At 33.6% G+C, this 26,797-nt stretch overlaps 3 protein-coding genes across 6 annotated transcripts in view; 2 read left to right on the top strand and 1 right to left on the bottom strand.

Annotated features, from left to right (window-relative positions):
• Window positions 1-250: 250 nt before the first annotated feature.
• LOC106707953 (rRNA 2'-O-methyltransferase fibrillarin) lies at window positions 251-7,163 on the top strand. Its single transcript, XM_014499406.2, has 8 exons — window positions 251-424; window positions 1,214-1,387; window positions 1,872-1,956; window positions 2,893-2,995; window positions 3,937-4,107; window positions 5,384-5,505; window positions 6,049-6,172; window positions 6,729-7,163. Exons 1-8 carry the CDS (start codon window positions 412-414, stop codon window positions 6,894-6,896), a joined length of 960 nt encoding a protein of 319 aa, XP_014354892.2. The 5' UTR covers window positions 251-411; the 3' UTR covers window positions 6,897-7,163.
• Window positions 7,164-7,849: 686 nt separating this feature from the next.
• On the bottom strand, window positions 7,850-17,848 carry LOC106707910 (WD repeat-containing protein 43). The gene is made up of 11 exons (XM_045684744.1): window positions 17,637-17,848; window positions 17,135-17,470; window positions 16,255-16,421; window positions 15,013-15,276; window positions 14,275-14,425; window positions 13,441-13,617; window positions 12,154-12,278; window positions 11,392-11,520; window positions 9,674-9,784; window positions 8,240-8,352; window positions 7,850-7,976 (listed from the first exon to the last, which is right to left on the bottom strand). The coding sequence occupies exons 1-11, from the start codon at window positions 17,805-17,807 to the stop codon at window positions 7,855-7,857; spliced, it is 1,866 nt and encodes a 621-aa protein (XP_045540700.1). The 5' UTR covers window positions 17,808-17,848; the 3' UTR covers window positions 7,850-7,854.
• A 361-nt stretch (window positions 17,849-18,209) lies between these two features.
• Window positions 18,210-26,797, top strand: part of LOC106707911 — a 45,885-nt gene continuing 37,297 nt past the window's right edge. For all 4 annotated transcript variants that reach the window (XR_006756520.1, XR_006756519.1, XM_045684786.1 and 1 more), the window contains exons 1-2: window positions 18,210-20,282; window positions 24,138-24,211. Coding sequence is in view for 2 of the 4 variants with exons in the window: in XM_045684786.1 (XP_045540742.1) it covers window positions 18,476-20,282; window positions 24,138-24,211 (1,881 nt within the window). In the remaining 2 variants the exon portion in view is untranslated. The remainder of the gene's footprint in view (window positions 20,283-24,137; window positions 24,212-26,797) is intronic.

Genomic DNA, 26,797 nt, shown 5'->3' on the forward strand with positions numbered 1-26,797 from the left:
AAATAAATAAAAAATAATTGCCGAAGAAAACATAGACTTCATTGACATGCCGATACATTGACTTCAAATAAAAGTTTAATACATTACTAGAAACACGATGATGTAACTTCAAACTAAATCAAAGGCAGTAATCTATTTTTATAATAAATTTTAGTTTATCGGTTTTTACATATTTTTCGCCAAACGTAAAACTGATTTACCGGTTTTTGCTCACGTCACATCATCGCTACATCCCATCCCAAGCCGTTTCGACGATTTAAAACAAAATGTCTTCATTTCCGGCGACGGCAACACGGCGCGGGCGCGATGCACGGCGTCAGTTTATGAAAAAAACAAAATTTATTTTTGTTTTTAGATAGTACTAGATAGATTTATATAATTTGATTCTGTTTATTAACATTTTCTCCCGAAATGGGCAAACCTGGTAAGTGATAATTTTTACTTAATTAATTGCATGCATGGATGCCGCATGGTTTTAAATTTTATCGCATTCTTTATATTGCTGATAGAAATGTATTGTAAATTGAATCTAAATTTAATATTACAATTTCTTAATCGTTGTATTTCGAATATAACACCGAAATTAAATGAAATTATAACCTTATCAAACCGCATTTTTAGGTTATGTTGGTTGGCGATATAAATTGTTATGTAATTTAATACAATTTTACTCATAAAAAACATGATTCCTAATTAAATTTTGCTTATTTTAGTAAGCATCAGTCGTAAAATTTGTGAAAAGGTTATTTTTTTACACGTGTATTACGCACGTGTTAGTGACACTTAAGTTTGTATTTAAACAAATACTAAAGTAAATCAGTCACTATAAATAGGAATCAAATTATCTCGAAAATTCAGTCATTTGTGTTTTAACAACTATTCATGATAACTTGCGTGTACCTGTTAGTCTTATTATTTAGTTTCACCACGTGGCTTATAAAAAAGGTCTAAGAATTGCACACACTTTGGTAGAATAGGTATATTAATGCACGTGGTAATATAGTATTTACGTCATTATATTGTTTCAGTAAGATTTAGTTTTTACTAATTCGTTAAAAATCTTGAGATATTGCTATTTTGCATAAATTCCACACAATACGATATCGCGCAATTTCACGTTGTTATCAAAAGAAACATTATTATCATTCTTTTTCTTACGGATTTTAAAACAAATAAAACTATTCAATTTATATTAATTGATTTTTATTTACAGAGTTTAACAGTCCACGCGGCGGTGGTCGTGGGGGCGGCGGTTTCAGAGGAGGCCGTGGTGGAGGCGGAGGTCGTGGGGGTTTCGGCGGCCGTGGCGGAGGCGGAGGAGGAGGTGGCAAATTTGAGAAACGCGGCGGAGGTGGAGGAAGAGGTTTTGGAGGTCGAGGAGGAGGAGGTAATGTTTGTTCTGAAGAATTCGTACTTCAATTATATTAGTTTTAGTGTAGCAGTTGCAAGTAGTAGCAGTCAGCTATAAGAATATAAAATAGCCTAACCTAACCAGGAATTTGGAAATCCTCACCATTTTGTGGAAAACATATGGAACTAATTTGTAATGGCAACAGTAATTTAATTAAAAAAATGGTTATCATAGCTATGATGTTGATTGTCGGTTGTAGACATAAAAAAGTGATTTAAGCATCACTAAGCTTGGTTTCTGTTTTCCCGGCCAGGCTATAATACCTTGAATTAATTTAGTGCTACTAGCTCGCAGTTGTATATGCTGAAATAATAGTTAATATTTAAAATGATGATTGTGGTCCCTCTAATCTGGACCTATCCATGAAGACTATATCCACATACCCACTTCTGATTTCTAACTATAATTACTAAGTTACTAATTATTATTTTAAGTTACTAAACTAAGTTAAAACATACAGGCCGAGGACGAGGAGGTGGAGGTAGGGGTAGAGGAGGTGGAGGTGGATTTAAAGGAGGAAAACAAGTTATTATTGAACCACACAGGTATGTAAAAGTAATTTATTTATTAGTAGTAGTTGAAGTAATAATTACAGCATTACTAGGTCTTCTGTGCTCGCCCAGTGCAGGTTAACTTCATACACATATTGAAATTTCTTTCCCATGTATTAAGAAAGAAAGAAAAAAACTTTTATTACCACATTTAGAGCATAAAACACACAAGGAACAATTTTGATACAAAAGTGTGGCAAAAGGAAGCCAGTTCAGCGAAGCAGGGACTAATTAAACTGTCTCTCTGCTGCTTTAAATTAACAACAAACAATGATGGCTCATCATGTTTTTCTTTACTGTAACATATGTGGGATAAATTTACATTTGTAATTAAAAAAAAACGGCATTGATACTTAAAAATGCGAATGTTTGGATGGATGGATGTTTGTTTGAAGGTATCTCCGGAACAGCTTTATGAATCTTGATTAAATTTATCAAAAATGTAGATTATAGTCTGGAAGAACACATAGTCTACTTATAATGTTTGTTTTCTTAATTCCTCGCGTTAAATTCGCATTAAAAATAATATCGATGCTGGAAAGCATAAACGCTGTAACCTTTGAAATGGCGAATATGTTTTTCACACGTTAATAATTTCAACCATTATCAAACGATAATGATTTTATTATAGGTTAGTACAAACTACACAACATTGCTAAATACCGCATGCCTGTAGGCGTATCAGCTCACGAGTTATCATTTTTTGGCTCTCCTGTAAAGTTCATACTTTCGGGGTTACAGCATTTACGTTTTCCAGCGTCGATATGTACAAAAATATCAACAAAAACCTAAATGATGTAATATAACAAATAACTTTCGTTCTTCTGAAAGCGAATGCTTGAAGTTACACATGTTGTTCTGATCTAACTTAATAATATAACATTTAGTTTTAAAAAATAATATGTTGGTAACAAAAAGATATGTTTTCAGACATCCAGGTGTTTTCATAGCAAGAGGTAAAGAAGATGCATTAGTAACAAAGAACTTAGTGCCAGGATCTGAGGTTTACGGAGAAAAGAGGATATCTGTTGAGGTTTGTAACTCATTTTAAAAATAAAGTTATCAATATATCTATTTTTTTTAGTTCATTTTAACTATTGTTTGTTTTAAGAGTTGATTTGAAAAAATCTTAATAAACTTAAAAATAGTAAGTTATGAATTATTAGCTTTTAGCCGCAACTTTGTCTGTGCGGAATTTTACTCTTATCATCTCTATATATATATAACAGAAAGTCGTGTTAGTTATACTATTTATAACTCAAGAACGGCTGAATCGATTTGACTGAAAATTGGTGGGCAGGTAGCTTAGTACCAGGAAACGGACATAGGATCATTTTTACCCCGTTTTCTATTTTTTATTCCGCGCGGACGGAGTCGCGGATAAAAGCTAGTAATGTAAATTTCTAATCTTATAAATTTATTTGCAAATTAATTATTTATATTGGTTATATAGTTTTTGAGTTCATTAATTACTAATATTATAAATGCGAATGTTTGGATGAATGTTTGAAGGTATCTCCGGAACGGTACAATGAATCTTGATGAAATTTATCAAAGGTAGATCATAGTCTAGATGAATACATAGACTACTTATGTTTGTTTTTTAATTACGCGCAGATGAAGTCTTGGAGGACAGCTAGTTTAATATATAAAATTCTCATGTCACGGGGTTCGAACTTGAACTCCTCCGAAACGGCTTGACCGATTCTCATGAAATTTTGTGAGCATATTCAGTAAGTCTGAGAATCGGACAACATCTATTTTTCATAACCCCCCCCCATTTAGTTTTTTTTTTTTAACGGGCGACAGCTAGTATTATATATTAAGTAATTACATATTTAAAATGATGATTGTGGTCCCTCTAATCTGGACCTATCCATGAAGACTATATCCACATACCCACTTCTGATTTGAACATATATTAACCAATAAACTTCTAAATTAACCTCAACTACATAAAGTATGTACTTCCAGAATGAAGGTGAGAAGATTGAATACAGAGTATGGAATCCGTTCAGATCGAAGTTGGCTGCAGCTATCATGGGAGGAGTTGACGCTATCCATATGCCTCCGGGATCCAGGGTTTTATATCTTGGTGCGGCTAGCGGGACTACAGTCAGTCATGTATCAGATGTAGTCGGACCTGTAAGTTTATATTTTATTATTATTCTGGTCTTATAACTTGAATTTGTATGTATGTGGTTTAAAAAAAACCTTTTTTGATGAATGATGAATGAAAAAAATGTAATTTTGATTTTAAATAATTGTTGTTTGTTGTCAAAATTACTTGATATATGTAATGGTAAATTAATTCTTTAGAATTAGGTTTCCATTGATGAACTCCATTATCTTTTTTCCTTTTTTTTAAAAGAATTAAAATCTACTCATAGGTAACTCAACTAAAATTCAACTCGTCGGATAATACATAGAGATGAGATTTATAAAGCTGAAGCAGAACAATTCAAAGTCAAAGCGACCCAAACTTCAGTACTGGCTCAGAGCAGATTTAAACACGTCTAGTGAAAATTCAAAATCTACTAGTCTTTCAGTTATTTAAAAAAAAAAAATGGGACCCACCTGCAAGCACTTCCTTTCGATTAATATATTTTTCATCAAAATCGGACCACCAGGAGCGGAGTTTCGCGGTAACACACATAAAAAAAATTACAATCGAATTGATAACCTCCTTCTTTTTGAAGTCGGCTAAAAATACTAGTAATCAAAGTTAATAACAATATGACCAATATAAGCAAATATGACCACATATCCGAATATCGTGTAAAGCTCAAGTGGCTCCCAATCCGTCTTCGCCGGAATGCTCACATTCTTTCTACTTTATATAATATACTGTTCAATCCACTTGCTCCACATTATTTGAAAGAACGTTTTAAGTTTACATATCTCACTCATGACCACACCTTGCGTTCTAGTACAAACTTTTCTCTTCTTACTCCTTCACACACCTCTTCTTTCTACTCAAAATCGTTCACGGTTTACGCTGTGAAACTATGGAACTCCTTACCTCTCTCTATTAGATGGAATAAAAGTATTGAATCGTTTAAAAAACATGTCAAAGATCACTATCTGCAGCTCTAATTTGACTATATATTGCTGAAATATTGTATTATTTTATTTTCTCCTATTAATATTTCTATTTTTTTATTTTTATTTCTCATCACTGTTCGTGTGCACCCTACCGATTTGGTTTACTTAGCTTAATTTCTACCCAAAGGTTGTCTGGCAGAGATTGCTGCTTAGTGATAAGACTGCCTTTTGTGAAAATCCTGTTGTACTTTCTTTTTTTTTTTTTGTAACTCCATGATAGTGCACAATAAAGTATATTTGTATTTGTTAATAACCAAAGACAATTCTTTTTCTTACATTTGTATAGATTATATATGAATTAATAATTGTATTGCAGGAAGGTTTAGTGTACGCGGTGGAGTTCTCGCACAGATCAGGTCGAGATCTCATCAACGTTGCCAAGAAAAGAACTAATATCATTCCTATCATTGAAGATGCGAGACATCCACTCAAATACAGGTTAGTTATTTATTTATCTACAACTAGCTTTTACCCGCGACTCCTCGCGGAATAAAAAAAAATGCACACAAGATAAAAAAGTTCCTATGTCCGTCTCCTAGTTCTAAGCTACCTCCCCATCAATTTTCAACTAAATCAGTTCGACCCATCTTGAGTTATAAATAGTGTAATTAACACGACTTTCTGACTATATATATATATATATATATATATATATATATATATAAGATGTTTACATTTAAAAAACGTTAATTAATGTTACTGTAAAATGCAGTTTAATTCCTTATTGACTTGACAGAATAAAAAAAACCTAGTTTTTTTTTTAATTCTTTAGTATTATATATTAAAAAATACCCATAAATTGTATTTTTTAATATACTTCAAGAAGGAATAGTTCTCAATTTGTGTTATTTTTTATGATGAATGCAAATAAACTAAATCTTTTATGTTGATATACATTTGAACTCTCTCTCTGACAAATACAAACACTAGCACATCTCTGTCTACCCTCTTTTAGATATATTAATAGTGAAATGTTTACAGAATGCTTGTTGGTATGGTGGATACAATATTTGCTGATGTAGCGCAGCCGGACCAAGCTCGTATAGTTAGTCTGAACGCTCAGCACTTTCTAAAGAATGGAGGACATTTTGTTATATCTATTAAGGTGAGAATGTTTATTTTATTTGCCACAAACAAATTGTATAAAATTGTTATTTAAAGCTAGCTTTTACCCGCGACTCTTCGCGCGGAATAAAAAATAGAAAACGGGGTAAAATTTATCCTATGTCCGTTTCCTGGTTCTAAGCTACCTGCCCACCAATTTTCAGTCAAATCGATTCAGTCGTTCTTGAGTTATAAATAGTGTAACTAACACAACTTTCTTTTATATATATAGATGTATTTTTTATGTATGTCTGTGTTGAAATCAATAGGAACTAATGTTTTACACAATTAGAGATCCATTTTGGATAAAAAAAACCCTTTATAATGGGATTAAATTCATAGATTTAATTGATTTTAATAACTTTCAAGTTAAAATTTGACATTAATTCTTTTATACTTTTTCAATTAACACAACTTTATTTCCCGTGATGATAAAACCAAAATATAAACTAAATCTTTCATGTTGAAAGAATTGAACTCTCTCACTGAGGAGATAACCCAATAACAAAGATAATTAAACCTAGTAATAAACACTAATTCCTAGTATTTTTTCCTAGGCTTCCTGTATAGACTCAACCGCACAACCTGAAGCAGTATTTGCGGCTGAAGTTAAAAAATTACAAGCAGACAAATTGAAACCTCAAGAACAATTAACATTAGAACCTTATGAAAGAGATCACGCTGTTGTTGTTGGAGTTTTTAGACCACCGCCTAAGAAATCATAGAAATAAATATTAAATTTTGTTTAAAAATTTTACGACTATAATTTCTAGTTATAACCCCGACTTTCGTGGTCGTGCTAGTGGAAATATGTACTAATTTTCAGCAATTTCAGTAGCGTGACTTGCTAGTGGAAATAAGGTCTTTTTATTTAAAAATAATGGATCCCACAGTTATTGTAAAACTGATACCTCGGCCGAATAGTGCCTAAGATAAGTTAGATATAAGTACAGAAGTATGTTTGTGAAGGAAATATATGTTGCGATTGACAATATTGTGTTTTTTCTTTTTACCCTTTCATTATGCTATTGTTTGGTAAAAGTATGAAATAATCACACATTTCTTTGTAACGCATTCTTCTGCATACTTTTTGTAATAAAAAAGCCATACACTTATGATGTTTATTAATGAATAAAATTGAAAAAGTAAAACATTTCTTAAATAAACGAAACAAGTTTAGAAGAGAATTGAAGAAAAACATTAATAACATCCAATTTTTTTTTAAATGATGGTCAATACTTTTCAAATTAGGAACACGAACACCAGCATAAAAGAGATCATACACCAAAGAGGTCGTAATATCAATATAATGCTACTAATCAGTTACGTTGAGTTTACTAATGTGCACTTAAATGTAAATAAACTAGTGTACCTTATTTTGTTTCGAGTAGTATCACGCCATTAAACTTAGGGGGTGAGTAAATTGAAAAAGAATTATGCAAGAAAGGGACAAAAATTACAAGTCAATAGCAGCAGAGTTGTCATGATAACGGCAAGTCTGAGCCAATGGCGAAGGCCGTTGTCATTTGTATTTTCACAAAGTTTTTCAGAACATACTCTCCGGGTGTTGTAGGCTAAATTAATCACTAGATTTTTTTTATTTCCACGTGTTAATGTTGTATTCAACTGCTAGTTGTATAAATAAAACGACATATAAAAATTCAATTTATATATTATGTTATGTCAATCTGAGTCCGCGCTATCGGAATTCCCTCCGCCCGCCTCCCCGCCCTCGCCCTCCTCCCAGGAGGGGGCGCTATCGTCCGACTGGTACTGAGTCTCCATCTCCTCACCAGAAGATGAGTCTGTAAAAAAAAAATATTTATAGGTTATTAATAATTACTTCAAATTTTAATCTATCTATCTATATATATAAAAGAAAGTTGTGTTAGTTACACTATTTATAACTCAAGATAGGTCGAACTGATTTAGCTGAAAATTGATGTAGGTAGCTTAGAACTAGGAGACGGACATAGGAACTTTTTTATATTATGAGCATTTTTTTTATTCCGCGCGGACGGAGTCGCAGGTAAAAGCTAGTTTTATTATAAAAAAATCTAGTTCTCACCATCATACTGCAGTACAGGTTCCTGGTCTATATCTTCCTCTTCAAAGGAACGCTGTGAAGTTGCCAACTCCAGACGACCCTTCAGATTTAACAGCTGACAGAGATGGGAACGTCTGTAAATATAACACAATCAGATAAATATTTATCTTATATTACAAGGTCGCAAACGAGCAAGCAGCCACATGAATTCGCCAAAATGGCGAAGCGACCTGTCTAGACATTCGTAATTGCAGATGCATTCATTGCCTACCCTCAATCGACGAAGGAGACGCACAAAAAGAGAATAACCTTCCTATGCATCTCCTCTTCCATCAAATCCACCTCCCCTTCCCATCCTTTCCTTATAAGAAAAGTGGTGGGAAGGGAAAGAGGAGTAAAATTAGTCCTCCATCACCACACTCATCAGACTGTTTGACTTGTTGTAATGACTTCAACTTGAGGTCTGTCTTCTGTAAGGTCGAGGTATTTCACTGAGCGAGGACAATTCCTACAACTGATGTTGTTGACGTCTACCATGTGTAACACCGAGCACTGGTAGGGCGGCCATCTTGACAAATCTGTCAGTTCGGTTTGAATCGTGATAAGGTGCGCACGCAACCACGTGCTCGGTGGACGTTAAATTCAATTCTATCTTAACAATTCTAAATTACTTTAGTAATAACATTAATTGTATTATCTATAGTTATAATTGTGATAATTGTTACAACAGTTATTTTATTGAAATACCCGCAAGTTCATGTCCGCTCGGAGATGTCAGATAACCTTGATGATAGTCGAAATACTTCATACATTAAATGAAAAAGCCAAAATTGAATTTTGGTTTAACATTTATATATATGTAACTAAATTGTTGCTTGAAAACAGCTTTCACTTTTTACGACTCAAACATTCATAATTTTACTATCGGGTAATTTATCTACAGTCAAAATCTGTTATAACAACATCGAAGGGACTACTCATATTGAGTCGTAAAAACCGATAGTTGTAACAACCGGTGACAGGTATTAATAGGAAAGATATGTATATAACATTCAGCCAGGACCTTTGATTTTGGTCAATTTAACCGGTATGTTGTTCTAAACGATGTCGCCATAAACGGTTTTGACTGTATTTATTTAATTAGTTCAAAATGGCGAATATTAAATAGGCACAAAATAAAACTAGTTATAGCCTGTCCATGTATAGAGGTTAATGCACTTAACAAATGATAATTTTTATAAAATACTAGTTATCGACCGCGATTCCGTTCGAACAAAAAAAAAGAAACCTATGTGTTCTTCCAGACTTTGAGCTATTCCGAATATACTTTCAAATAAACATCCATCTTAACATTCACATTTATAATATTAGTAAGATTTCCATAATCTACAAGTTACAATGTAACAGAACATATCAGTTATAAATATTGCCCTCCTGTGAGTAGGGCATACATACCTGTGTGTGAGTATGGCCAACAGCTGGGTAAGTCGTGGTGGTGCTGTGGCCAGGAGTAGTGCTGCGTGCGCGCGCAATGTCGCCCCCAGCCATGTACACACTGCTGAACATCTGCACATTCAAATGTACATGGATAGTAACTGTTGGTAACATATCGTAGTAACCATAGTAACTGTTGGTAACACGTCATAGTAACCATAGTAACTTGTCAGTCATTATCAGCTCACTATACATCCTCACTGAGGGGCTCATGCCCGAATACTGAAACGTTACTTAAATATCTCCTTTCGTAAGCATTGCTTACAATTTAACAGACGTCAAAATTTAAGTGGTATACACAAACGCAAATCAAGACATGTAAGCGCGTGATTCCGTAAGTAGACGTATTATTTTTACGTCATGGCAACATCCTTTGTTTTCGGTCAAAGAGTGTATAAAAAATACTTGTTCTCGATTACGTTTTCTTAAAATTCACTTTACGTATCCGTTTCACGCAGCATGGCTTGGACAACCTATAGTTGTAAGACGTGTTCATTCCCAAATAGTAAAGAAATTTAAAATAAAAATACTAAATAATCAAAAATCAAAGAAGGTTGTTAAAAAATATCCTTTCTGTTTAAAGTATTTTTAAATAAAAAAAAATAAAAAATTTGACCATACTTTTGTAGAATGGAAAGCATCTGGCGTTATGTTTTGACAAGTTTAAATTAATAAAATTTTAATAAATCATAATATCATCAAGACACTTTTTAAGCAGTTTAAGCGGTCGCAGACAGATGTCGCTACAAACCTATTTGCGATTTCGATATATTCTCGTTCAGTCGGCATTTTTATATAAATACTAGCTGTCGCCCGCGACTCCGTTCGTGCGCAGTTAAAAAAATCTTTATAGGGGTATGAATAATAGATTTTGGCCGATTCTCAGACCTACTGAATATGCTCACAAAATTTCATGAGAATCGGTCAAGCCATTTCGGAGGAATACGGGAACGAACATTGTGACATGAGAATTTTATTTGTCCGAAAGCGATGATAATGATGAAGCAGACATGTTAACACCTTAGATTTTTACTTTTAAGATAGCTCGCGACCACTCTTAAATTGTTGGCGTACTTAAGTCGACATGACAGTTCTTTTGACAGCAAAATGTCGTTGAGTGACGATCCAGTATAAGAAATGTAATTTGAGTGGTCTTTAAGCATGGTACGATTTGATTGGCATCAAAGTTGAGATGCGTCTTTAACTGACTTACAAAAATTGCATATTGGAGTTTAAGCGTGGTCTTATAATTTAAGACGCTCTTACATATTTAAGTGACGTTTCAGTATTCGGGCATCAGAACCTAAGTTAGGAGTGACGTCATAGTAATAGGCAGAAAATCTATGCTGTAATATTTGCGAGACAAAAAAATTTAATAAATTTGTATGTGAATTGTTGGTGTACTTTACATCCGATAGAGGCGTTGTACAAAATTCAATACAAATTTTGTTGAGGACGTTACTAATATACCAATGGATCCTATGTATAAGGACCTAAGTAACAAATTGATAATTTTACCTTTTCTATTTTTAAAACTACCTTTTAGTTTAGTTAACAACTGAAAAGTTGTCAATTTGCACATTGACCCTTATTCGTAAGATCCATGGATACACTTTTGACACATTTAACATTCATAAATTCAGATATCAAAAAGGAGGTAGACAGAAATAATATCTCACTGGCTGGTTCTCCTAGTAGCCATGTCTGCGAGCTGGTCCAGCAGCAGAGGTACATAGTCTGCTGGCAGGTGTGACACTGTGCGCCATGACACACCCGGCTCATCCTTCTGCAGTACTGTCAGGATTATACTGGAATACAATACAACATGGCAACATTATTTCTTAAAATGGCAACACTAAAATATATCATGGCAACATTATTTCTAAAAATGGTAACACTACATCATATCATGACAGCAATTTTTCTTAAAATGGCAACACTAAAATATATCATGGCAACATTATTTCTTAGATGGGAACACTAGGCTAAAGGACACTGATATCAAATGCCTTGATAAATAAATAAAAAAATGGCAACACTAAGCTAAGGGACACTGATATCAAATGCCTTGATAAATTAAAAAAAAATGGCAATACAAGATCATATAATTGCAATATTATTTCTTAGATGGGAACACTAGGCTAAAGGACACCGATATCCAATGCCTTAATAAATTAAAAAAAAATGGCAACACTACATCATATCAATGGTACTTTAACAGCATAAAGAGATAATTGATTTTTTTTTAATCAGCTGTTGCCAGCGAATTTATGGTTTGTTATTTTATTGTTACGTTATCCATTTAAGTGTCTTAAACAATATTAATTATAAAAATTATAATTTTGGACTTAAAGCAAATGTTGTTATTAAATTAAACTAAAAAAAGCAAAGAATAAAGACAATTAAAAAAAAAAACATTTTTTTTTTTATAAAATACATACTTTTTGTCCTTAGAATGTAGTCCTTGCATAAGTAATTTAGTTAAGTTCTGATTAACTGCAGATTTCCCTCTACTTTTTACGTCTAAAGCTAGATTTGCTAATCTAGCTTCCATTGATACTTCAACCTGGAAATATATATAAAAAAATAGTTTTTAAAATAGAAACAAGTTTTACCAAATTATATTAAACTAGCTTTTATCCGCGACTTCGTCCGCGCAGAATAAAAAAAAATGTACACAAGATAAAAAAGTTCCTATGTCCGTCTCCTAGTTCTAAGCTACCTCCCCATCAATTTTCAGCTAAATCAGTTCGACTGATCTTGAGTTATAAATAGTGCAACTAACACGACTTTCTTTTATATATATAGATTAATAGGTTACTATTAGATTACAAAGAACCATCAAAAAGTTTTTTTTAATATCATTAGGTGGCAAACGAACAAACGGCCACCTGGATTCGCCGAAATGGCGAGGCGACTGTTGCCCATAGACATCCGCAAATGCAGATGCGTTTTGCCTACCTTTAATCAACGGAGAAGGGGACACACAGAAAGAGGATATTTCTCCTTCCTATGCGTCTCCTCTTCAGCGAAATCCACTTCCCTTTCCCATCCTTTCCTTATAAGAAAAGGGTGGGAAGGGAAAGAGGACTAAAATTAGGCCTCCGGTACCACACTCATCAGACTGTACGCAGAATTGCTTTCACTTGACGTCTGTCTTCTGTGTGGTCGTGGTATTGCACCAGTATCAAGTAAAAGTATCTAAATTAAGTAGTTATTTCCTAACATTCATCATCAGCTCACTATACATCCAGACCGAGGAGCTCGGAGCCTATCCTAAGTTAGGTATGACTAGGACTTAGTCAAACACTGACTCAGAGCGGGTTGACTTCACACATATCATTGAATTTCTTCTCATATACGCGCAGGTATCACCTTTTTCCTTCACCGTAAGAACATCAGATAAATGTACAGATTTAAAACATGGTATATCGAGATTCGAACCCAGGATCTGCAGATTACAAGTCAATTGTTTAACCCCTGAGCCATCAACGCTCTTCTATTCCTGTACTTATATTCTTGGGTAATTATTTATTATTTCAAGGTAAAAGGCCAAATAGTTACAAATACTGAGAATTGACATTTTTATTAACTGTGTTGCTAGTATTTTTTATTAACTATGTTGCTAGTATTTTTTATTAACTGTGTTGCTAGTATTTTTTATTAACTGTGTTGCTAGTATGTTTTATTAACTGCGTTTCTAATATTTTAGTAACTTTATCACATACCTGTCCACCCGGCGTCGTCCGTTTTCTCGTAACACCTCCCATTGGCTCAACATATGTGACTTCATCTCTCTTGCTGTCAGAACTGAGTTTGTTCACTGCGTTTGTCTGTTTGTGTGTCTTCTTGTCTTTTGTGTCACCTCGTATTAATACTTGTGTTTTTGTACTTAGGTCTGGTATCTGAAAACATATATTTATATACTAGGTGTTGCAAGCGACTTTGTCCGTTTAAAATTATTATGAAATTTAGAGTTAAAGAAAAACTCCATTATTTTTTGTTGGTTTTAGACTTATTTTATTGAAAGGACAAAACAAATTAATTCAAATTATTACTGCCTATTTTAAAACTTTAAGGGATGATTAAAAATGGCTTAGTGCTTCCTTAAGTAACAGAAATCTATACAAAATTTCAATCGACTGGGTTCAGTTTAGATTTATTAATGCACATATTTGTTTATAGGAGAACCTAGAAAAGAGACCGAGATGAGAGACCTCAGATAAGCGAGAAACTCTTGCAAAAAAAGATAAATTTAGTCAACACTTGGATTCTGCTTATTTCAAGTTCGACTTTAGTACATCTATCTATATATATAAAAGAAAGTCGTGTTAGTTACACTATTTATAACTCAAGAACGGCTGAATCGATTTGACTGAAAATTGGTGGGCAGGTAGCTTAGTACCAGGAAACGGACATAGGATAATTTTTACCCCGTTTTCTATTTTTAATTCCGCGCGGACGGAGTCGCGGGTAAAAGCTAGTTTTATATATATAACTTTAGACAGTGAAAACATATCCCAGTATACTTATTTGTTTTTAACTTAAAAAAATAAACTTACAAGTCGTTCAAATGTCCATATAGTGGCGTTAGTATATCCTATTAGTATATCTCCGGTGTTGGTCAGACAACAGCACTGTAGGGGCAGCGGTGTTGCATCTGCAGTTGTCACTTGTACCGTCACCGAAGGCTTGATTGGTTTCGTTGATGCACTTGAATAATTAAAAATATGAAATTTACTTTGTTGTAATATTCAAGTGTATTAAAGGAACGGAAATTTCAAACAAAGATCTGTTTTACTTTTTTTTTTGTCAAAATTTTGAAGATAAAGTGCAGTGACATTGTTAAATATAGGTAGTGAATGGAATGTATATTAATATAATAAAGAGGATAGATTTGTTTGTTAACTAATGAACTAATTTAAAAAATTCTTTCACTGTTGGGTATATTTATTACTATATTTTTCTGTGAAATCGCGCGGTAAAAGTCGCGGGCAACTCCTATGTTTTATAACGACGTATGAAAATACATATATTTGATAATATATCAGATATTATCGAATTTTAGCAATAAATTTGCATTATGTTAATGGTTAAAACATTTCTAGCTTTAATTACAATATAACACGAAGCGAGAAACTCGGAGAGAGAAACCTCCTTAAAAGAAAATTATCGCAGTCACTTGGACTGACACTTATCCAGGTTCGATTATTTGAAAAAGCATAAGTAAATAAGGAAAAATAAACATTATATCAGTGTTATTTAAATAAAAAATTGTCTCTGCAAATAAAAAATCTTACCCATTCAGCATATGTCCATAATAATGTACTACACCGCTTCTTGTTGCAGCCGCTAATTGTAACTTTACACCACCCTCTTCACTTTCCACATTCACATCTATAATCTTAGGAGCATCTTCTAGTACGAAGTTATATGTTGGGGTTGGCACAACTTGTGCGGTGATGGATTTCTTTCTCTGACGTTTATTTGGTGTTGGTTCATCACCGTTGACTGGTGGATCTTCTGTGATCGTAACATCCCAGAATGATAGAAGACGTTCGTTTCTGGAAATAATGTTTATTAGTGTGGCACAGACAATCAAAAGAGATACATCAATTATAGCTATAAACTGACAAGGATATCTGGACCATTGGGCATAAGTCAAGTGGGCATAAGATAGCACACTAGCGCCCCCCTACCAATATCAAAAAATGTCACAACATCCTCTTTGTTCTGTAACTGTCGTGTCATGTTTTTTTATATAATTTTTTATGCATATTATGAATTCAGATATCTTTGTTTGACTATACCAAAACCTTAGTTCCCAGGGTGTCATAACAGTCTCATGAATGACTATAGCAACTGAAATTGCCTCAATTTATGTCATTGCTGTGACATCTATAAGTCGAATTCTGTCATAATTATTATTGATTTGTAACCATTAGAGCAGAGATGGCAAATCTTTATAAATATACCATTTGTTTTCAAGAAACATTCAGTGAGGTCGACGAATTTTGACTTTGCGATTATCTGAAACATTCTATAGCGTGGGGATCACTTGCGTTCATTCCTCATATAGGTTCTTTTTTTTTCATAGTACATAATGAAATTTTGTGATCATCAACATGTCTAAAATATCGTGTGGCAGGACATTCATGGCACGTGTGGCATTGGTTCGCCATCACTGCACTAGAGTTAAATATGTGTAAATTTTTAAAAGAACATCACATTAACCAAGATTTTTTTTTATAGCAAACAAAATAGCTGCCACCTGGATTCACCTAAATAGTGAAGTGACCGCTACACATAGACATTGGCAATTGCAGATGAGTTGCCTATGTTTAATGGACAGAGGAGGGGATGCACAGAAAAATAATATTTCCCCTATTCCTAAACATTCCCCACTCTGTCAAATCCACTTCCCCTTCTTATCCTATCCTAATAAAAAGGATAGAAAGGGAAAGAAAATTACACCGAACTTCTTCCATTTCATACAGTTAAAAAAGGGGGGAAAAATGTTAAGGAAAATCTAAAGTACATACTGTGATCCTTCTATTAGCCAGCATGTCTTCCCTGCTGTGGCTAAGGAGAGTAATGCTCTTGGGGCAGCATTGTGTCCTAAATTCTTCACTAATATAGCCTGGTTTTCTTGGAGGCGCCATATCCCGAGTTGCCATGATGCTGCTACTATATATTTTGCTGATGATTGCTTAAAATAATATAGTATATACTCATTTTAGGGAAATGTCTCAGATATTGTTCTTTTTCTAAAGAATTGTTTTTTTTTAATTACCAGAAAAAAAAATGTAGAATACATATAAGTTCTTAAATATGTAATTTTTATGTTATTTAACTCAATTGTGATAAAGTTAATAACAAATTAATATTTTAAAATAACCTATCCTGAAAGTTTAGATGAATGTTTGTTAGTGGAACGGCTCAACGGATCTTAATGAAATTAGGCACAGATGTAGAATATATTCTGAAAGAACAGATAGGTTACTGATTAAGTTCTTTTATTTTTATTTTCTATGGATAGAGTCACAGGTGAGAGCTAGTTACAATATATGTCACAAGATATCGACGGCAGAAAGCGGAAATGTCGTAATTCGAAAATTTGCCCAAATAAGTTAACATTAATTACTGTAACTAGTAAAAAAATCAATGAAGTAGTAACTTTAGGACGTTCCAATTAACGGTATCAAAAAACGTTTAGATTTATAGAAATAATATGTTGTAATATATAAGATCAAAATCCTATCTTTATTAATTTAGGAGTTAAGATTTTTTGAAATAGTTTTTTGGCTCTGGTGTAAAACTAGATATTTTGTGATACAACAAAATCGCTTTCTTCCGTCGATAGATATTTATAGTTACCTTTACTTAAGTTTTAGAAAAATAAATAATACTGCCTCCACTTACCTCAGTGTGTGGAATTATTTTAATTGCACTTATACCACTTGTTTGTTTACTCTTATTATCAACATTTATTTTGTATCTATTTCTAATTGTAGCGTTTTCTAGATCCCAATCCTGGATACCGTTGTCGCCTGTACAACTCAATAATCCATACTTTCGATGCCAATCAAGGCTTTTAACTTTATTATGTATATGATTTTTCTGGTCAACTAACACTGTTTCCACCTTTCCTTGCGTTACAGAGTATAATAGAATCTTTCCACTGGTTGTTCCTAAAGCTATTGCTTGTGTTGCATTATCACTGAATGATTTTCTACGTGCACCTTTTTGTGGTGACACCTGAAAAGGTTATGCCATAACATTAAGGTTTTATACTAAACATTTAGTGGATTACAACATTATAGGTGTAGATATTTAAAACCAAATATCAAAGCCTTTAAACGAATAATAAATTAATAGATTATAATATTACAAAGCCCGTGTAAAACCACGTGTGTGTACTCACTGATTGTGTGACACTTATCCATTGCAAACATAATGGTGGTGCGGTTAAATGTAGATCTGGAGTGTACTCTTGTTTGAGGATATTAGTTTCTGTATCCCATATTCTTAGCCTGCCATCATGAGTCAGAGCAGAATAATATTTTCCGTCCCCGGAAAATGCTGCATCTGCCATTCTGCCTGTGACTGATCTTCCCACCAAATTTTTAGGGTAATCTGTGGCGATAAATTGACATTGCAATTGTGTTCCATTAGTGCAAAATATTTTCGTTGTCTTGATTCTAAAAAATATTTTATCAAAGTTTTTCCTAAGAATTATTTTTCTGACTTTAAAAACAATGTTTTCTGGTATTTTTTAAGTTGATTAGCAAATAAAATTTTTAAAATTAGTATTTGATTGGAGCTTCATATTTTTGCAGTCTGTTGGCTGAAATACTACAACCTTAATTTTAAAAATCTAACAAGTGTTGCCACAATACGACAAAGAAGTCAATTAGTAGGACAAAGGAAATAGGAAATCCAAAAACTGCCAGGCAAAGTTGAATGCAGATAGATGTCTTACAAATGCTCTTTGGTGTAGAGTTTATTGTAGTTTTGCTTCGGTAGTGTCTATGTATTGCGTACGATTCGCGAACGAAATCTAGTCGCGAACGTATGTTGTAGGCGTAGTTGCTTTTTATTTTTTTACTTGTGCTCTCGTTCCACTTTTCGAATCGATTCTTCATATTTATTTCTAGAAAATCTGTGCTTTATTTTTCGTGCTTTTTACATAGAAGTGAAGAGAAATAATTGCGAAAGTGCGGTGGTTTTCGTGAATTATGATGTCATTAAATCCTTGAAAATATGAGTGTTAGTGTCGACGACGTATCCAGCCCTTTATCGGAAGGGCAGAGCACCGTTTGCGACGAGCAAATATCATCATCGGACAACCAAGGCGAGAAGAACGATGGCGTTGAGGCAGGTCAGGAAAAATCGGAACCCACGAGTCCCAAACCACATCCGATGGCCTTTACAGTTGATTTTGGGGAGAGTAAAAAATTTGACAATCGAAGGCTGGAAGAGTTAGCCAAGAAGTCTCAGGCACGACATCAGAGAGTGCAGTCAATGTCGGCAGGCTCAACCAGACAAAGCCCGACAGTTCAGCGACCTCCTATGAGTGTAAAACTACCAAGGAAAGCTCAGGGCTATAATTCCGAAGGCTATTTCTCCTCAGACCAAGAAGACAGTGGCGTTTCCAACTCTATTAAACTCAAAAGTAGTCCTCTCGCACAAAATGTCGATAAAACTTTTGTAACCAGTCCTATAACAAATAGGCATGTGAAATCACCGATAACTGACTCATCACAACCAAAGAAACAATCAAAAAGTCCGATAGTCGATAGCATAATGTCTAGGAGTGAGAATTTCAGTTCTCGTCAAACTTTGATCCTGCCGTTGTCTGCTAGTAACTCAAACACAACAGTCATCCATAAAACACCAAGTTACGGTAACCTTAGCTACCAGAAGCATATCATGACCAACATTATAGACCAAAGTCCTGAAGGTGTAATGTTAACTGATATCTCTAGTCCTGAATTAGATATCCTAACACCAGACAATGGTTTATCCACTCCAGAACCTTCTAAGAGTCCATCAATCCATAAAGTGAGAGCTATGTCCGAAACTCCAGATTTACTATTCAATAAGTGTCCTCCGAAACCCCATCCGTTGTTCATTGATGATGATATTGACAGACAATCTAATAACTCATCAACTGGTACATATACCATCGAAGGAGACAACTACACAGAAGAGCAAAAAGCTAGAATGAGTATAGACAGATCTTTTGGTGCTGACCTACTCAAAGAAGCCATAGACAACTCAATAAACAAACGTAACATAGAAAGAGATCCAGAGATTATCTTTGATTTTCCAAACCCTCAAAGGGTAATAACAAAAGAACCAAGAAGAGAAGTTGGCCTACGTTCTCCTGTCACTCACACCGCCTTCGAAATACCTAACAAAGTGTCCAAAGACAAAAACGTACTAGAAATATCATGTTGTTATGAATCTCCAAACGAAAATGACTTAGCTATTCAAACATCAAAACAAATTAAATCAACAAGGAGTTATTTAGAGAAAATAAAAAATAGAGTTAGAACGATCACGGAAAAGACTTTTCCAAAACCGAAAGTAATGGAAGATCAGGATATTGGTAGCTTCACTTCAGTCACAACTTCAGGTGTGCTAAGTATGAAAAACTCAGTTAAAATCGATACACCTGTACGGAGACGTTGCAGCTTAACAAAATCTGAAATAGACAAGACTGATTACATCCATAGATTGTCTAGAGAGTCATCCGTCCCTGTATCACTGCCTAGCAGTAAAGTGTTACCATTTGAAGATGGTGCATTTGAGAGTAGCGCACTCAAAAATGCACAGAAAGCGTTGAGAGATGATAGTGGTATATCATCTGATATAACACCGGATCAGATGGTTGGAAAGTTATCGTATATGAGTCTAAATAGATGTAAAGGTGATAAAACTTGGATACAAGATTGGGCGGAGAGTGTTAAGAATTACAATAACAATGCATTAGCTAAAGATGCAGACTTGATCATTTCATATCCTGACGGAGTACCTCTTAGTCCACGTTGCTTGCCTGGCAAACGTAAGTTATTTAATTTATTATACATTTTTCCTCCTAAATACTTGAATAACCAATTTATAATTGCTATCTGCCTACTCCTCTTTATTAAGTGATAGGTTATTTTATCTATACAAAAGTCATTGTTTTTTTTTTTTTACTAAAGGCAATAAAATGTGTCCTATTTTGCCTGAGTAGGTTTTTGTCTTAAACAATTTGAAATCAATTTGTTTTGTACTTTTAAGTTTTTGCTTGCACTATAATGCATATTTATTCTTTCTATTGTCCGCGCGAAATTAAAAAAAAAATCTTATTTAATAACTTATGTATTCGAGACAGTAATTAGTAACTAGTAACTAGTAATTAGTAATTTTAGTAACTAATATTATAAATGCGAATGTTTGGATGGATGTTTGTTTGAAGGTATCTCAAGAACGGCTCAACGGATCTCGATGAAATTTGTCATAGATGTAGATCATAGTCCGGAAAAACACATAGGCTACTTATAATTTTTTTTTTTATTCCGCACGGATTGAGTCGCGGCCCACAGTTTAGTAAGTAACTACTAACTATGTTGAAGTCAATTATTTTTGGGCGTATAATTTTTTGGTTTATTTCTATTGCAATGTTGTTTCTATGTACTAAACACCTCAAAATTAATTAAAACCCTATTAAGTAATATTCCTTATCTTGACTTGTAATCATTTTATTACGTCATTGATGTTAAAACAACACGTTACCGATATTTTAACGCTTGATTACGTCATAGGTGCACGTCACTATTTATTTTACCAAATGTCACACAAAATGCTTAAGCGAGACGATAGCTTGCGATATTATATTACTAATATTATATATTCGAATGTTTAGATGGATGGATGTTTGTTAGAAGGTATTTCTGTAATGCCTTAACGGATCTTGATTAAAGATATTTTTAAAGGAATGCAGTAAAATTTGATTTCCTTATAAGGAATGTACGTAGCGAAAGGTATAACCCTAATAAGGTGAATAATACAGTTCGTTGACCTTACGAAACATTAAGTCTAGCCTCTGGCTAGATTGTTGTGTCAATAAATTAAGATTGGTTGGAGGGGGGAGGGGTAATGTGTAAATTAACATAAAAAACTTAGTCTATAATTATTTAAATCGTATAACTTATACTATAGACAAGCTGTTGCCCGCGACTCCGTCCACGCGGAATTAAAAAAAAACATAAGTCTGTGTTCTTGTCTTGTGTCTTCCGGACTGTGATCTACATCTATGCCATATTTCATCGAGATCCGTTGAGCCGTTCTGGAGATACCTTCAAACATCCATCCATCCATCCATCTAAACATTCGCATTTATAATCTTAATATATATAAATCTCGTGTCACGGGGTTCGAACTTGAACTCCTCCGAAACGGCTTGACCGATTCTCATGAAATTTTGTGAGCATATTCAGTAGGTCTGAGAATTGGCCAACATCTATTTCTCATAACCCCCCCCCCCATTTAGTTTTTTTTTTAAACTGCGCGCGGACGGAGTCGCGGGCGACAGCTAGTCTTATATATAAAATTCTCGAGTCACGGGGTTCGAACTTGAACTCCTCCGAAACGGCTTGACCGATTCTAATGAAATTTTGTGAGCATATTCAGTAGGTTGAATTGGCCAACATCTATTTTTCATAACCCGCCCCCCATTTAGTTTTTTTTTTTTAACTGCTCGCGGACGGAGTCGCGGGCGACAGCTAGTATTAGTATAATTTTACCCGACTGATAAGTAGGATGTTTTTCACGTGTATGAGGATTAGTGCGTTAGTTTCATTGTGACTAGAGAGCTTATCACGTATACTCATGTGTACGTTTTCGTAACTTAATAAAATTTGTACTAGAATTTGTTCAGCTCTCCTACCGAGCGTGAAGTACACCAACATCTCATATAAATTTTTTGGATGACGTTACGAATAGGTTCTCGAAATGGTCACGCAAATATTCGTGATAGACGCTTTGTAGCTTAAACGGATGAATCGGTTTTTAAGTAGTATTAGTACAAAAACATATTGTTATCTCCGTTATTGTTTTTGTAAAAGTTTTGATAACACTTTTCTATCTTCTATATATATAAAAGAAAGTCGTGTTAGTTACACTATTTATAACTCAAGATCGGTCGAACTGATTTAGCTGAAAATTGATGGGTAGGTAGCTTAGAACCAGGAAACGGACATAGGATAATTTTTACCCCGTTTTCTATTTTTTTATTCCGCGCGGACGGAGTCGCGGGTAAAAGCTAGTTTGTTTACTATACAAAGTATATGTGAAAGTTTGAAAGTTATTGAACTCTGTGTACGTATGTTACGTAGATATTTCATATATCATACTAGTTGTCGCTCACCGGTTCGCTCGTGTGTGACCGAATGAAAGTGACAGTGTAAAAGGGCGTCTATATAGAAATGACAACATCTTACTTAATATTATAAATGCGAAAGCTTCGATGAATGTTTGTTGAAGGTATCTCCGGAACGGTTCAGATATAGTGCATAGTATCACCATCTCAAAGGCCGGCAACGCATCTGCAATTCCTCTGGTATTGCAGATGTCCATGGGCATCGATGAACTCCTTGGTGTTCCCGCTGCTCCTTTGCCCCCTTCTCTTATAAAAAAAAATAGTCTGGAAGAACAAAGAGGCTACTATTTTTTTTTATGTCGCGCGGAAGAAGTCGCTAACAGCTAGTCTATAATATCACGCATGTATCATAGATGTATAGGCAGATATTAATACCCAAATGGCACACACATAACTGTCTTACTTCTTTATCCTACATAACATAAAGCGTGTTTTTTTTAACTTAAGAATTAACTTTATCTATAAACTAGCTTTTACCCGCGACTCCGTCCGCGCGATATAAAAAATAGATAACGGGGTAAAAATTATCATATGTCCGTTTCCTGGTTCTAAGCTACCTGCCCACCAATTTTCAGTCAAATCGATTCAGCCGTTCTTGAGTTATAAATAGTGTAACTAACACCACTTTCTTTTATATATATAGATTTACACTGCCGCAATATTCATATGTATTGTTGTTTCTGGATTTTCAAAAAGAATAATAGAGATGGCAATACGTTGTTTCTGGCAGTTGAAATATGTTAATATTATATTTGCATTTAAATAAAGATGGAAGTTTTATTAATCTTCTATCTCGTTTTGTACAATGCCAAGATACATTTTTTGTTTCACTCTGATTGGAACCTTGGGGTAACGTGACGCGTGACAATGTAATGTCATATGTCACCTGTTCACCTTGGTATTAATTATATGAAGAGTTTATTTTGTTTGAATGTAACACATTCAGGCATGCTATGTCAGATTTAAATAACGTCAAAATCTATATATATAAAAGAAAGTCGTGTTAGTTACACTATTTATAACTCAAGATCGGTCGAACTGATTTAGCTGAAAATTGATGGGTAGGTAGCTTAGAACCAGGAAACGGACATAGGATAATTTTTACCCCGTTTTCTATTTTTTTATTCCGCGCGGACGGAGTCGCGGGTAAAAGCTAGTTTGATATCATTATAACAGATTATAGTGCAAGTAAAAAGTTTTAATTAAAAATGAAAAAATATATGTAAATACCTTTTTATAAATAAAACAAAAATTGTCTCTGGTTTCCTCATAACATTCAATCAAAGTTTCATCGTAATCTGTCAGTCAAGTTTTTGAACCTTTAGGAGACAAATATAAAATTTTAATAAAGTTTGGATAGTTAATGTGACAAAATAATAAAATGACGTAGATTTGGAACATGAAAACCTTCATTTAGAGACATTTAACAAGCAATGTAATGCAAAGTCCTCTTGCTATTGTATTTTTTTTTTAATATGTTATATTCCATTGCAGCTCGCAGCTCTCACGGCAGTACACCCACCAAGATTCCCAGTCCTGTTGGCACTCTACTGCACAGGAGAACACCCGTGAGTATACCTTTGTAAATAAATGAAACGAAAATAAAAATAAATGAAACGAAAATTACAACAAATGAAACGAAAATTAAAATAAATGAAAATGAAAATAAATGGATCCTCGAAATGCATTACTTTCTTACAGTGAAACATTAAAACAATAACAAATATTATTATCTTGTAATCGTAAATTTAGTAAGCTTTTATCTTGAACATTATTTTGATATCCGATTGATAAATACAATAATTTCTTTTATTAACTGATTATAAGCCAGGGCTTATTAAGTTGTGTCACATTACGTTCGCATTTAGTAGCTTTATCCCCTCTTAGTATCTGCTACTATTCCATAAACCTTTATCAGCTCTCAAATCTTTTCTATCCATTATATCTAAATCTTCCTTCTTTCTTTACCTTTGTAGATAGTCAATCTCATTACTTTGTTTAAGTGCCCATCAGCTCTTCGTAATATGACTATACTAAGTTAACATTTTGCTTCTTATTATCTCTATCTTTGCGTACCATTTTTAACATCAATTACTTCGATAATCTTGATAAAAGTTTATTAGTGAACGAATTTATTATAAAACCAGTTTCTATCCGTGACTTCGTCTGCGCAGAATGAAGAAAAGTCACCTGTTCAGTGTTCTTCAAGACTAATTTTTACATATATGCCAAATTTTACAGAGAGGATCTCTGTAAAATTGCTTCAGTTATTTTCAAGATAGCTTATAACAAATGTCCATTCAAACATTCATCATCATCAGCCTTTATCTGCCCACTGCTGAGCATAGGCCTTTCCCAATGCCTTCCACAGTACGCGGTCCTCCGCCTTTCGCATCTAACAACTTCCCGCCGTGCGGATTATGTCGTCGGTCCACCTGGAAGGACATAACTCAACAAACAAATCAAATCAACTATCCAAACATTCGCGTTTGTAATATTAGTAAGATTATGTGTAGAATAAAGTCTTAAAATGAGGTTATGATACATAATTAAACATTGGTCAAATGAAAACATTTAGAAAGATTACGTTTAACAATGAAATAATAAGTTAGTGAGAATTTAATCGTAGATAGTTATCTAGGTAACAGACTACAGTTATAATAATTATTGTAACTTTTCCTAGGATATGAGGGGAGCGGAATTACGAGGTATTTTCACGATGTTTGTACCGCTTGAGTTTTGAAGATTTTTTATAATGAAGATTTATTTATTAATTTATTATATAATTAAAAGATTTAATTTATTTTAAATGTTTATTAATTTGTAGATTTGATTTTTAGTTTTTTTTTTTGTTTAGTTTATATCAGCTGATATTACATTTTAATAAATGCTCACTTATTACAGTGATCAATCTATAGTCATTACTAATATTAGTGAAAATATTTGATAATTGCGTTAACTTTTTTTTATATCTGTCATTTTTATGAATGAAATAATACATATTAACTGATGTAATACACGAAAATCATTTTTAGCCGACTTCAAAAAGAAGGAGGTTATCAATTCGACTGATTTTTTTTATGTGTGTTACTGCGAATCTCCGATTTTTTTTTAAATAACTAGAAGACTAGTAGATTTTGAATTGAGCTTCAAAATTTGTTGCGAAAATTAGGGACATTTTTGCTTTCAGCGCTTACGTAGGCTAAACTATAGGACCTACATAAAAATGATGTATGGACGAATTGTAGCTCTTTAAATGTCCTAAATAAAAGTCCGCGATAGCATATATCTATCTTTTATAGTTTTCTCACAATAACCATTTTTTTTATTGAATCTTATCACAGAAGTAGAATCAAAAACATTTTCTTTATATACTAGTAAAATTAAAAACTTTCTGTAGGCGCGGCCCTGTACCCTCCTTTGAGCACGGCAGAATTATTTACTTTTTAACTCTTACTCCAGAAATAGATATATGTTTAGTATGAATACATTCAGTACGGACATACTGAACCACAGACTGAATGTTTTATGTAAACATTTGCCTGATCAAAGTTATTTGTGAGCTCAGTGAAAGATCTGATGTAGCTGTTGCAATTAGAAGGTTTGGTATTTTTATAAATAACTTTTGTGATCAAAAGTATTAGTAGAAGTTACTATATAACTTTAAAACTATTAGTTGTTAGTTAGCTCATATAAGTAGCTACCAAGAGGCATCGGAGTTTATCCTATCACAGGTGTGACTATAGAAGCATATTGGCCCAGTGCAGGTAATCACTAATTAATTTGAACATCGCAAACCTTAACTGACTCTTAAGACTTTGCAGGGAAAAATGTGAATTGAATAACATCTCTATTGATTCAGTCGTTTAGGCTATTTCGCAACGTAAAATATAACGTGCAAAAAAAAAATTTGTCAGTAGGATTAATACCCAAAAAAATACAGCAATATTCCTTCGTATTTTTTGGACTATGAATATGAACATAATAGTTTCTTTGTTTAAAACTGTAAAAATATATCGTTGTCTTTGTTTTTGGAACGAAGTTTCTTATCGCGCGTTGTGAAAGGGGGCTAGACGGAAAAAATTCTTACGAAAAGTTGTCACGACACTTTTTGCTATAGTAAGTATGTTAACGACGAATGAGCGCTACTTCAC

This window comes from Papilio machaon, chromosome 27 (assembly GCF_912999745.1).
Source record: "Papilio machaon chromosome 27, ilPapMach1.1, whole genome shotgun sequence".
NCBI lineage: Eukaryota > Metazoa > Arthropoda > Insecta > Lepidoptera > Papilionidae > Papilio > Papilio machaon.

What these genes read in the sequence shown, in the direction of transcription:
- LOC106707953 (XM_014499406.2), top strand. An exon ending in GTTATTATTGAACCACACAG is followed by an intron (nt 1,957 to 2,892) that starts GTATGTAAAAGT and finishes ATATGTTTTCAG; the next exon opens with ACATCCAGGTGTTTTCATAG. An exon ending in AAAAGAGGATATCTGTTGAG is followed by an intron (nt 2,996 to 3,936) that starts GTTTGTAACTCA and finishes ATGTACTTCCAG; the next exon opens with AATGAAGGTGAGAAGATTGA.
- LOC106707910 (XM_045684744.1), bottom strand. Translation starts at nt 17,807, where the DNA reads ATGGCAGATGCAGCATTTTCCGGGGACGGAAAATATTATTCTGCTCTG. An exon ending in AAATAATTCCACACACTGAG is followed by an intron (nt 16,422 to 17,134) that starts GTAAGTGGAGGC and finishes TATTATTTTAAG; the next exon opens with CAATCATCAGCAAAATATAT. An exon ending in TATGGACATATGCTGAATGG is followed by an intron (nt 14,426 to 15,012) that starts GTAAGATTTTTT and finishes TAATTATTCAAG; the next exon opens with TGCATCAACGAAACCAATCA.